General features: G+C 35.2%; 1 protein-coding gene across 11 annotated transcripts in view; it reads right to left on the bottom strand.

The window, feature by feature from the left end:
- LOC610321 (UBAP1-MVB12-associated (UMA)-domain containing protein 1) overlaps positions 1–14,010 on the bottom strand; it is a 229,683-nt gene that overhangs the window by 152,267 nt on the left and 63,406 nt on the right. The window contains exon 5 of one of the 11 annotated variants that reach the window (XM_038556920.1): positions 5,956–6,298. The exons of the other annotated variants lie outside the window; for them this stretch is intronic. Within the exon in view, the coding sequence (XP_038412848.1) occupies positions 6,168–6,298 (131 nt within the window). The 3' untranslated portion in view covers positions 5,956–6,167. Of the gene's footprint in view, positions 1–5,955; positions 6,299–14,010 lie in introns of those variants that run through there. 11 annotated transcript variants of the gene reach the window in all.

Raw genomic sequence — 14,010 nt, 5'->3', positions numbered from 1 at the left:
TGATTATCAACAGCTTCCACAGCTCTGAAGATAAAGACATTAGCAGGGCCCACAAGGTCTAGCGTGAGGGTCTGCCTAACTCCCTCTTGGCTCTCTGCACATCAGCCTACAGGCCTTTTTTCCAATTTCTCAAAAAGCTATTTACCCTCCCACCAAAGAGCCATTATGACTTGTTCCCTCCATCTAGAACCTTCTCCCTCCCCTCCTCTCTCCATTCAGTTAACTCTTATGTTTCCACTCGCAGCTCAAATGTTACTTCGGGAAGACTTCCTCCAACTTCCACACATGGTCATCTGCTCTCACAGTACCTATTAATGCTGTAGTTTTACAAGCTTATTTAGGTGATCATATAATTAAAGTCTGTCTCTCCAACTGGACTGTCAGTTCCAGGAGGGCACAGACTGCATTATCATATCCATCACTTACTCCCAATGCCTAGCAAAGTAACTGGCATATGGTAGACCCACTATAAATGCTGTTGAATGAATGAATGAATACATGAATGGATATGCAAATGAAGAGTGAAAAGGCACGAGATGGAATCTTGATACTATTCTTATAGCAGCCAAGGATAACATTCCTTGAGTGCTTCCTATGTGTGTAATATAGCCACTCATTTAATCAACAACACATCAACCTCTAAAATAGGTTTTATCAACCCAATTTTATTCGGCATTCAGTAAAATTAAATGACTTGCCTCTTATCCCCCACCAGAGAAGTACCAGAGCCAGGATTTAAGTAGAGGTACTCTATTTCCATGTAACTCCAGTTAAGGCCAAATTATTGCTCAAAACAGCAACTCTGGATGTGTGCACATTTCTGAACTTGTATCACTGTGACTGGCTTCCTGCTGGTGCTTTTCAGCATGATATTTTACAAAAGAATGGAGGTCTGGGGCACCTGAGCTGACACTAGCTCAGTCAGCTAAGTGTCTGTCTTTAGTTCAGGTCATAATCCCAGGGTCTTTGGATCAAGCTCAGCAGGAAGTCTGTTTTTCCCTCTCCCTCTGCTGCTCCCCCTTCTTGTGCTGTCTCAAATAAATAAATAAAATCTTTAAAAAAAATTAGAACGGAAGTCCCAAGGGTTGCAAACTGGGTCAATGGAGAAGAATACATTTGGATGGTGGGCTCGATAAAATCGCTGAGAGGACAGCTAGCCAAAATCCTCATGGGAAGTCACAAAAGATCAGAGAGGAGGACACAGCACAAAGGAAGAAGAGATCTTCCTTGAGATGGGAGTTTTCATTCCAGTGAAAGTTCAGGAAAGGTAACCAGTTCCTGCTGATGACAAAGTCTCTTCCGTATTTTATGGGACAAAACTCTGAAAGCACCATTTACTACTTACTCAAATACATGAGCTTCTTTTAAGGAAAAACTGGATTCTCGTGGCAGGAACGCCCTGCATGCCTCATGCTCACGTAGAAATAGAGTGGTTTTGAGTTGGGAACAGTATTGAACTGGCTCCTGACATTGCAAACAGAATTCCAACTTGCCCACAATGTCAGATCCAAAGCACATGAACCTCTAGATGCACAGAGTATGGGAGAAAAGAAACTTCCATATTTTTCTTCTAACCTAGTTTTGGTCAAAATCCAAATGAGAGACATTTGCATGCCTTATCAGTTTTCCTAGGGCTGCCATAAAAAGTACCACAAACTTGGGGGATTAAGACAATAGAAATTTATTCTCTCACTGTTCCAGAGCCTAGAAGTCTGAAATTAAAGGTCAGTACGGCCATGTTCTCTCTGAAGTCTCTAGGGGAGAAGGCTTCCTTGCTTCTTTCTAGCTTTTTCCAAGGATTTCCTAGGTTGCTGGCAATCCCTGGTATTCTCTGGCTCGTAGCTTCTTCACTTCAATCTCTGCCTGCATCATCACATGGCCGTGTTTGTGTGTACGTGTATCTCTGTGTCCAAATTTTCCTCTTCTTAGGAAGATACCAGCCATTAGGTGAAGATTCACTCTAACCAGTATGACCTCTTCTGAAACTGATTACATCTGCAAAGACTATTTCCATATAAGGTTACATTCATAGGTACTAGAAGTTAATAGGTTTTTTTTTTTTTTTTTTAGTAAATAAACTCCCTTATTTGTTTTTTACATTAGCTGATATTCAATTGCTGTTGCTTAGAAGCACACAAATCCTAATTAGTACAGGAAGACCTAAAGAAAGTATTCCAATATTCTCACTTTTAAAAATAAACATGTTAACTATAATGTAATAAAATAATAAAAATAAATAAACACCTGTATCTCTAAGGAAAATCACCATAATCAATTGGAAATGTAGCCAGCTACTAGGATAGGAGGGGGGGAAAAAAAACCTAAAAAAATAAAGGCATATAAAAATCTGTACCTCCACACCTTTCCCTTAACCTCTGAAAGTCTTTTTTTTCTTGCTCTTTCCCCCTAGTTTTTTTTTTTTGAGATATAACTGACCAACATGATTGTATTGGTTTAAGGTACACTACATAATGCTTTGATATATGTAAATATTACAAAATAGTTACCACAACGAGTTCAGTCAACATCTACTATAGAAGACACTAGTCAAACTGCAATACATGCTAACCACTCATTCCTCCAGGTAGTCCAAACTCTACTTTTCTACAAATTCCAATTATCAGAATGCAGCATACCTGCATTCAATTCACTTTACCGGAGGCTTTAGTTCTACAGTAAAATTCTCTTTATATTAAAAATAAATAAAAACACAGGAAAAAATATATTGGCTTCTTCTACAAAACCACAAATGAACACAATAATCATTGTTTCTTCAAAAAGTCTTTTTATAATTACTCTGAGAAAAGTTTGTCCTGATGCTAATGAAAAGTTTTCTTTTCTTTGCAAATTAGGAAGCTTAGTAGTTTCTACTACTAGTGTATTTATACTTGGTAGTCTATCCTATAACACCATAGGAGTCTAGGTCAACAATTCTCAAATTTTGATTGTATCAAAATTACCTACCATGTGGGAGGGATACAGAGGGAGATGATTAAAATAGGTGCTATCCTGTATGTTGGCAAAATGAATTTAAATAAAATTTAAAATAAAGTAAAATAGGTGCCTAGGACTCACAGCTAACCTACAAATTCAGAGTTAATGGGGATAAGGCCCAGGCATATGCACTTCTGACAAACATCCAAAGTGACTGTGATATATGAGCACAGCCAGTGAGGGTTTTTTCACCCTCTTCCTCCCTTTATTCTCAGGGGTGTAAAGTTTGCAAGTTCTATTTCAATGGTCTTATGGGAGTTCATGTTCTTTATTGCAAGGTATATATTTGTGAATTTAAATTTAATATTAATAAGCAGTTTATAAGCATTTTACATCTGAACTACTCATTTGAAATAATACTCGTGACTCTAGTTTAGGTCCTGTTGAAGTTTTTTCCCCCCAGAGATGACATACATGCTCAAACAGATGGCTTTATTCATCCTCACCATGTCCCTCAGTAATACACTGTAAGAAACTATTATTCTCTTCAAAAATGAAAATAAAGGCTCAAATCCAAGTCAAACTGAGTGTTTATTAAACACCTTTAATGTTCAAGACACTGTTAAGTATCACCTCATCAGGACAGGTTAAATAGCTAAGGAGGTACATCTCTGAATATGGAAAGGTTAGTGTTCCATTGAAACACTCCCCAGACCACCGACTCACCATCTCCTGCTTACACAGAATTCAACAGTCTGAACAGTCTAATGATTTTAATTGATCAGTAGAAGCAGTTGTGAACAATTCGGAATAAGAGCTCCAAGTTCAAGTATTTTCTTCTTTCCACATTATTTTCCTCATCTTCATTTCACATGTCAAAATTAATTAAAACCTCTCAAATTGAAGACTATAAAGTACCATAAAGAACTATAGTCACTAAGGTGAAAAAAAAAGATACTGGTTTCCATGGCCTTCTACAGTTGAAACTACGTGAAAAATTATTTCGTTGGTTTGAAGTCTTTTGTGAAATCCCTTGCGAGACTCAACTGTTGACTGTGGTTAGAATACATTCACAAGTATAATCAGATTGCATCATCGCCATCACCTGCTCAGAGGCAAGTTGAAGAAACATGTGCTCATGAGGCTGAGGCTGCCTCATTGTCCTACACGCTCATGTGGGCTTGCCAGAGAGATTAGTCACCAGTTTGCAGCTGGTCTCAAATTCAGTTGCTGTGATACAAGTGCAGATGCCGGGGCTTACCCTAATTATACCGCTCCAGTTTAATCTTTCCACTTGTAGCATACTATATATTGGATAGAATTCAAGACTCTGAAAATTGGTTTCAAACAGAAGAGATTTCAAAATCACACATTCGTGACCCTCCCCTATGGCCTGCTAATCGTATTTCATCACTGTACCTTCGGGATCTCCCGAATCTGGCCCAAAGGTGTTTTTGGCTACCTCAGCCATCACTGACTCTCATCAACAAAAGGGCAGGAAAAGCTATTCTTAAAAAATTAAAAAAAAAAACATTTTTTAATAAAATAAAAGTTCTGTCAGCTCACAAGTTACTTTTTATGTTTAAAAAAAATTCCATTTTTTCCCTGTTTGGAATTAAACATACTAGCAGATACTACAGAACTTAATCTTAGTCATTGGTTTCCAAATTTGACTGATGATCAGAATCACTCTAGAGGCTTTAAAAAACACCCATAGATCCCCCCAGCTATATACTGAACACACTGAGTCATAACTTAAAGAGGTTTCTTTTCAAATTAATCTATAAATAAAGCTTATGTTGGTGCTGCTTCTAAGAAGAAAGAAAGAATGGGTCTCTGCATATCTCAGGCAGGTCTCTTTGCTGCCTGTTACCGTCTACATGTAATAAGTGCCCTTGTGTCAAGAAGGATGTCTATACAAGGAAATGGGGTAAAATAGAACTTTTAAGACAAAAAAAGAAAGAAAATCCTAGCATCACAGATCCATAGAAGATAATCAGTCCAGAGGATCCAAGAGGATATCTGTGGATATGAACAAAAATGATGAGGGGTAAAACACAAATTTCCAAGAAGTCATAACTTATTAGGCATCTGTTTCAATTTGTTAGATGCATATAGTTTTTTTCTCCAAGATAACTTAAAAGTATGATTTTCAAGGTACACATTTTAAACTTTAGGTTATGCATTTCTACTCTCTTGTTTCTTAATGCATTCATGCCACCTAAGTGGTAAACAGGAATAGACAACCCATGCCTTCACCACACATACCTTATCATGTACGATATTATTAAAAAATTAAAATACGAAAATAGGTGTATGAGTAAAATAAAGTATCTTACAAGAAATTCACATCAGTATATTTCAAAATACCACTGGGGGATACAGATAGCACATTCAAGTTACAGTGAACACATTATTTGAAAAAAAATCACTCTTAAATTCTGCAATATTTCTCTTTCCCAAATGAATGTTAGTTTTACTTTATCATCTGATCTAAAATTTAGAATGTGTTTATTATATAGAAATATGAAGTTAAACATTCTGCTATCACAGGTTATTCAACACAGTGCTAAAATAATCAGTCTCAATTCTAAAAACTGGATTTTCCTAAAGTCTAAAAAGTACACAACTATGATAAATAGAATCTTCAGTAGCTTCAGTTAGTCTGTTTTAATATTTTAAAATAACCAGTAAACATGAAGTTTAGTTAATAGCGAATTTTCCTAAGCAGAGTTTCCTATGACAGAATATGTTAATCTGACAACTATTTATAGCCAGTTATAAATTTAAGCATACAGAACAGTGATGAGATTTAAATAAAACCTTAAGGTCAAATTTCAAACTTACTCTCTCATCTTGACCCAGTTTCTGACCCATACTATTACAAATTAATTTCTTTGTTATTTAATATTTATTTTATCTCTTCAAAATATAACACAAGGTGTCCTAAACAGTCATACTGTCGATGCCCTATGGTGGGAAAATAGGTAGATTAAATGAAGCAGAGGCCATCTTATCCAATGTGATTAGAACTATTTATTTAATAAGCATTCAGTTAAATGGGAAATCACTTAAAAATGCATACATTCACCATTACATTTTAATTCAAAACAAATAAATTATATCATTTTAGGAAAGTACATAATTTGAAGTTACTTAGAAGAAATACAATTTTCCCTGGCATTGTCTCTTTCCATATTATCATCTTACTGAATGTTGATTCAGGCTGTTATTCAGTACAACAGAAAACTATTTCTAGAGCATTGGTAAATACGACATAGTAATTTTTGGCAGTGGATTGCTCTTATTTCCTCCTCTTCTTCATATTTAGATCCAGCCTTTTCTGTCACAACTTGTATGGTTTCTGCATCATCCATAATTTCATTTAAAACAAGCAAACAAAAAAGCTATCAGTTTACCATACATTACTGTCTTACTAATTGACAAAAGCCTTCAATTTGTCAGAGATGATTAAAAACGCATACACAACAACAACAAACTATGTTCTTCAGTATCTCTTGCAATTCAGAATATTCTCAAGTCATAGTTTTCACCAAAGTTTAGTAAATGCTTCAATGGAAATTTTGCTCTGTGCCCTTATTATACCTACAATTTAAAAAAAATGTTTGATGTTATCTATTTTATATGACTGCTAGCTCTTACACTCGTTTTCCAAATTAAAATTCAAAACTTTTTTTCACATCTCCTCTTTAAACACTCCAAAGTTTCTGATTTGAAGGTTACAGCAAGAACATTAAATTCAATGGCAAACTATGGCTTTTAGGTCACTTTACCGAAGATCCTAAGGAGAAGGATGGGAAAAAATTGAAAGTACAGGGAGCACACTCATTTCAGGTAAGTTTATTTTCAAGTGTTTCTATGCTGATGGTACATATTAATGGGGGAAAATCCTATAAATAATTTAGAGAGTCCATTAGGTAAAACACTAAAAGATATATAATATATATTATTTCAAAATTCTAGGATTTGTGAATTTGCCTATAACAAAAACTGTAGTTTGTTAGTTCTAGCTGCATTGCTATCTATGGCAACTGTAAATCCCTCTTTGAATTTTGGTACTTTACTGCCCCATGCTCTGCTTTTCTGTGTCATCAACTTGGAGAACTGTTTCAACTACATGGCATAACTGATCTGCAATAAAACTGTCATTATCAATAGAAAGACATATCATTTTTGAGTTTTTGAACAACAGGTTGATCAGAAGACAATTTCTCTCTACAGCTGTCCAACACCCCAACATCTGACTTTCCCCAACTTTGCACCCATCTGTCACTTGCTTTGACATTCCACAGAGGGAAGATTTGGGGCCAAGGCCTATAATTGCCACCTGATAATAGAGTTCTGAGCCTTTCTTAGTAAGCCCAAAACATAATTCATTGTACAGAGCCTCCGACTGTTTTGTAGCAAATGCGATCTTACAGATATTTGCAAATCAGTCTAATGCAGAATCCTACATTCTTTTCTTATCTCGGCCACACCTATATTGATAGTTCTTTTTTTTTTTAAAGCAATTAAACTATGGATTATTTTCAAAGCATTGAACTATGTATGTTTTTATAGAAATAATTACTTCTTCATTACATTCATATTTTTAAAATTAAATTGTGCAGTTAAAGGAACTAATACCCACGTTTAGGAGCAAAGAGTGTGTGACACATGGATGGGACACCACTCCACTCTGCTGGATGAGCAAAAGCATGTCTGCTCACCAGAGAAGAGCCTATACACTGTCAATATTTAGGGCTACATGGAAAAGTTGGAGAATATTGATCAATTTGCAAACTCACCTAAGTGGAGGTCAATTAAGACTTCCCTTCTATACCATTCTTTGAGGAAATCATGGGACCCTTCTTAAAGTAATGAACAAAAGAGGCACTGAAATGGAAATGAAAGTATTTTGGAGGAAATTAAAAATGAAATTTGATTTTCCAAGTCTTTGTCAAGGACCAATCCTATACTTCCAATTTTTACTTCAAAGATACAATGCATCATTATATTTTTAAATAAAGGTTCTGGGAAAAAATTGGTGCATATATAATTAAACAGTAAGAGTCAATCACAGAATTTTTAATCTTAATTTTTAAATTTTATTTATTTGAGGGCAGCCCCCCATGGCTCGGCGGTTTAGCGCCACCTTCGGCCGGGGTGTGATCCTGGAGACCCAAGATAGAGAGTCCCGCGACGGGCTCCCTGCATGGAGCCTGCTTCTCCCTCTGCCTGTGTCTCTGCCTCTCTCTCTCTCTGTCTCTCATGAATGAATAAAATCTTTAAAAAAAAATTTATTTATTTGAGAGAGAGAAAAAGAGCAGGCAAGAGTAGAGAGAGGAGCAGGGGGGAGGGAGAAGAACAAGCAGACTTGGCACTGAGAGTGTAGCCCTACAAAGGGCTCAATCCCACAACCTGGAGGTCACTACCTAAGCAGAAACCAAGAATAGGGGGCACCTGGGTGACTTGATCAGTTACACATCTGCCTTTGGCTCAGGTCATGATCTCAGGGTCCTGGGATCGAGCCCCCCATCTGGTCTCCATCTAGCCCCTCATTTAGCCCCCTAACAAGCCCCAGATCGGCTCCATGCTCAGCGAGGAGCTTGTGCTCTCTCTCTCTGGCTCTGCTTATGCTCTCTCTCTCTCTCAAATAAACAAAATCTTTAATAATTATTAATTATTTTATAGAAATAATTACTTCTTCATTACATTCATATTTTTAAAATTAAATTGTGCAGTTAAAGGAACTAATACCCACGTTTAGGAGCAAAGAGTGTGTGACACATGGATGGGACACCCAAAAACAAAAAAAGGAAAGAAAGAAACCAAAAGTCAGACACGTAACCAACTGAGCCACCCAGGAGCCCCACAGAATTTTTAAATAGAAAGTTTTACTTAGTGAAATAAACTCATTTTTCAAATCAGATATACAATAAATGCAATATTTCCATCTTGATATAGGCAATATTGTATTTCCATTAATAATGAAATCTGACAACCAGAATTCTACCAAACTAAAATAGCTAATGTTGACTATCCACAAAGCTGTAAGAGGCAGAGAAGAACCTACAAATGCTAACAAACAGGCAAGAAGTTTTCCATTTAAATTTGATCAGGTTATTGTTCTTTCTTTAACAACAACAAAAGCTTCATCTAATGTATTACTTCAACAAATCAAAAATGAAATATGAAGATAGAAAGAATTTCAGCAACAAAAATTAAAAATTCCTGAATGGAATTTCTAGCAATATTCACAGAATAGATATATTAACTTGAGGCTTTAATGATCCCAGAAAAAAAAACCAAAAACCCAGCTCACAAGAGTACACAGCTGTTTGGAAGGTCAAATGAAATCAGACATGTCATTGTGCTCTGAAATGTTTAAAGTACTGGGAAGAAATCTTACGTCATAAAATTAACCAGTATATATTAATTAGTAAGAATGCCTAATAACAATCTCAAAATTTATATTTTAGGATTTTTTGAAATTTTCAACAATGCTACCTTTCTGAAAGTTATTCTAAGTAGTCTTTTAATAAATATGGGTTCAGTAGAATATTCAGCTTTACAAAATTATCCATGAAAAAAGGAGTTTTATGCCAGTATGGAAAATGCTGAATATTATAAGCCAAGGTAGTTATTTTCAAGACAATAATAGGTTTAAGGCTATAAAGTTGTTGCAAAATATCTTTAAGCATTTTATTTTATTTTTTCTTTTTCTTTAAACATTTTAAGCCAAGAATTTCCCAAACTTAATTTAAACACGTCTCCTTTTTTTTTTTTACCAACTATTAACATCCCCCCAAAATAGTAAATTTTAATGTTTCAAATTTAACTCAAATATTACTGTCTTCTCTTATGTCCAAATATGAAAGATTTTAGATCAATTTTACCTTTTTTTGACCTACTTACCTTTTGTCCTCTATTTTATATACAACACGCTTTCACCACTAATTCTAGGTAAAATATATATTTATATTAAGCTACATGTTAAAAAGCCAGCAATGGAGTCATCTAAAATCCAATTAAATACAAGAAGGTAATAATCAAGTGCATTAAAGAAATAAAAATCAAATATCAAAATTAATAGCATTCATAATAAAACAAAAACAGTAAATATGTGATGATCTATCACATACATATCAGAAGATTATGAAATGAGACAAAAAAATACAGAATTACTTGTTCTTAAGTAATAATAAATCTGGTCTTGAGATGGAAGTATAGAAGACAATAAATAGGCTATAGCCAGGATGTAACAAAGCTTGAGCTGTTAAAAACAGCTTTAGTAACAGCAGGTTTTTCTTACAAGCTGTCCATACTCTAAAGTACTAAACAGGTAAGTGGAATATAAAAATCCACCAAAATAGAATTTATCCTCACAAAACTTAAAAACTATCCTTTTCCCCACAAAATATTCTATAAATGTCAGATACTAGACTGTGAATCAAATCTCAATACATTTAAAGACTATCATTTGGGCCATATTCTCTGACCACAATGCATGGAAGAAAAATCTTCACCAAAAACGTAACCAAAACAAAACATCTCATACACTTGGAAATCTTAAAATACTTTTAAATAACTCAGGAATGAAGTATAGAAATTGAAAAATATATAAAATTTAAAACTAGTGGAAATAATACAAATTAAAATTGGAAGCTACTAAATAGCATTTGAAGGGAAATACAGACCATTTTAATGACTACATTAGAATATAAAAAGTTAAACATTAATCAGCCAAAAGTAAGCAACCAGCCTAAGAAGTAGAATGAAACTAACCAAATAAATCCCAAAGAAAATGGGGGGCCGGGGGCAGGGAACCCAAGGCAAAAACAAAAAACAATGAAATAGGATATACAATTCAACAGAGAGGAACAATAAATTCTAAAGTCCATCTTTGAAAAGACTAAAAAAAAAAAGAAAAAGAAAAGGCTAAGGAAAAATAGCAAAGGACTAAATAAACAATATTAGGGGGAGAAGTACAACATAACAACAAAAATCCCAGGGATTAAAAAAGAAAGAAGAGGTTATTTTTAAAAACTCTCTGGCAATAAACTGTGAGGTTTTTTTTTTTAAATAAGCAATCTCCTATGAAACTATAACTTACCATATTGACTCCATAGATTACTCAATGATTATTAATAAATTCATTCAGTAGATAAAAAGCTACCTACTAAAGAAACACGAGGCCCAGATCATTTCACAAGTGATTTCTACTAAAATCAAATCTTATACAAATTTTTCCAATAAATTGTTTTCAAAGTGAGGAATACTGAGGCTTCTGGATGGCTCAGTCAGTTAAGCATCTGACTTCAGTTCAGGTCATGATCTCAGGGTCCTGGGATCGAGACCCATTTAGGGCTCCATGTTCAGTGGGGAGTCTGCTTGTCCCTTTCCTATTTCCTCTCCCCCTGCTTGTGCTCTCTCTTCCCCTCTCTCTCTCAAATAAACAAATAAAATCTTTTTTTAAAAAATAATACTTCCCACTTCACTTAATGAGTCTAATATAACCCTGAACGAAACTTTTCAAAGAGAGCTCAAGAATGGAAAATCACAAATCTCACTCATAAAAATGTGTTGCAAAAATTCAAGCCAAATATAAGCCAAGTTAATCCAGTAATTTATTTTTGAAATATCAAAAATAAAATATACTTTGACTTCACTTCAGGAATGCAAAGTTGTTTACATATGAGAATTAAAGGCAAAAAATTACTTGATCAAGATCTTAAAAAGGCATATTTAATAACACTGCCAATTTTTATTTTAAAAACCGTATCACAAATTAGAAGTAACCTGATAAACAGTATATGCTGTATTTACTAAACATTGCAAACATTATAAACATTCTCTTCATGATCAAAAATGGAAAAAAGATGCTTACTTCCACATTTCAACACACTAGATGTCCTAGATAATGCAATGAGATAAAAAATACAAGCCATGATGACTGCAAAGAAAGAAACAACCTCCTTAGTGTTCATGACTACCTACTTAGACATTCCAGAAGAATTTAAAGATGAATTATTAGAAATAAAAACTTTATCAAGATGGTTGCTACTGGGGCAGCCCTGGTGGCTCAGCGGTTTAGCGCCACCTTCAGTCCAGGGCCTGATCCTGGAGACCTGGGATCGAGTCCCAAGTCAGGCTCCCTGCATGGAGCCTGCTTCTCCCTCTGCCTGTGTCTCTGCCTCTCTCTCTCTCTCTCTGTCTCTCATAAATAAATTAAAAATAAACAAATGAATGAATGAATGAATGATGGTTGCTACAAAAATCAACTGCATGTTTTTATGCTAGCAACAAACAGAAAACGCAGTCTTGAAAAAGAAAACATTTTCAGAATGGCAATGTAATGGAAACCCATGTATCCATGACGTAAGAAATAGAATTTATTTAACCTTGAAGTTGCCCCATCTCAGGCTCCTTTACCCCTACTTCAGAGGTAAATTTTCTTGAAAATCTGTATTTCTCATTCTTTTTTTTTTTTTTTTTTTTTAAGATTTTACTTATTTGACAAAGAGAAAGAGAGCACAGGCAGGTGGAGCAGCAGGCAAAGGGAGAGGGAGAAGCAGGCTCCCTGCCAAGCAGAGAGCCTGCCATGAGGCTCAATCCCAGGACCCTGGGATCATGACCTGGGCTGAAGGCAGATTCCCGACTGAGCCACCCAGGTGCCCCTTCTCATTCTTTAATATTGCTAACCATAGTCATTTATATCCCTAGTTTAGTTTTATATGTTTCAGAACCCTCTATTAAAAGAATCACAATGACAATGTGCATACGATGTTCTTCAGCAGTTTGTCTTTCTCATTCAACATCATATATCTGGGATTCGTCCATATTGCTTCATGTACCCTGAGTTGTTTCATTTTTATATGACACTCAATTGTATGAGTATAACACAGATTATATACCTATTCTGATGATGAACATCTGGGATGTTTTCTATGTTTTGTTTTGTTCTACCATTAAAAGCAACACTGTTACTGGACATTTGTAGGAAAAAAAGAAGAACTTTGACTCAGGTCTAACACTTTATACAAAAAGTACTCAAAATGGACCACCTGCTTAATGGTATTTTTATGATAGCAGCCCAAAGGGACTAAGACAGCATAAGCAAGAGGAAAAAACATATCTGGTAACATCTATCACTTTAATGACCTTCCCCCAGCTAGTCACCAGACAACATGACAAAATATAATACAGGGACACATCAACAGACCCATGTTTGGAACAATTTCTAAGCAAACCCTAATCAACCCATAAGCCTCACTTTGTCCTTGCAATCTCAGCACCTGACTGTTCTGTCAGCTCCAAGTCTCTCAATGGTCCACCTTCTCTACAGAGTTTCTTTTGTTTTTCCGCATTCTACCCTCCTTGGTTGGTGCTTTTTGAAATGAACACCAACCTCTGGCCTCTCCACCTTATTCTCAGGGCTTATCTTCATAAAAGATGGTGAGATGGCAAAGGATGAGTCCTCCTGACTTTCACTGATGAAGATCCAGAACTGAACGAGTTTCTACTGTTCACATCTACAAAAATTAATCTCACTTAAGTCTACATTGGATACAACCTGGACGTTATATAATTATTAGTACATACATAATGCTGATATACTTGAGAATATGGATAGAGAAACAAAAAATATGGAAGTTCATTTCAGACAAAAAGGAAAGAAAATTCTTTAACCATCACAAGAAATTTGTAAAATATGTGAGAAATTATGCAAGGTGCCAGAAGACTGGGTTTTGAAGAGTTAATTAGCATTTTTGAGTTTAGGGCTCTCTTTCTCTTCCTCTCTCTTGCCTTTTCTTCCCCTATCCCTCCGTCCCTCCTATTCTTTCTCTCTTCCTCTCTTTCAGTTGGTTAAAAAATTCTTAAAAGAGATCTATACAATATAACTGCCTTCATTTGTATTACACAAAATACACACATGTATTTGGTATTTTGCACTATCTTTCCTTTGACAACATTTCACAGCAAAAAAAAAAAAAAAAGCCTTAATATTTATGCCCACTGTAACTATTGAAACACTCTGCTTCCATAGTTGCTCATTTCAATCAAATTAGCTTA

Source organism: Canis lupus, chromosome 14 (genome assembly GCF_011100685.1).
Source record: "Canis lupus familiaris isolate Mischka breed German Shepherd chromosome 14, alternate assembly UU_Cfam_GSD_1.0, whole genome shotgun sequence".
Lineage (NCBI taxonomy): Eukaryota > Metazoa > Chordata > Mammalia > Carnivora > Canidae > Canis > Canis lupus.
This window is presented reverse-complemented; position numbering and strand designations above follow the sequence as displayed.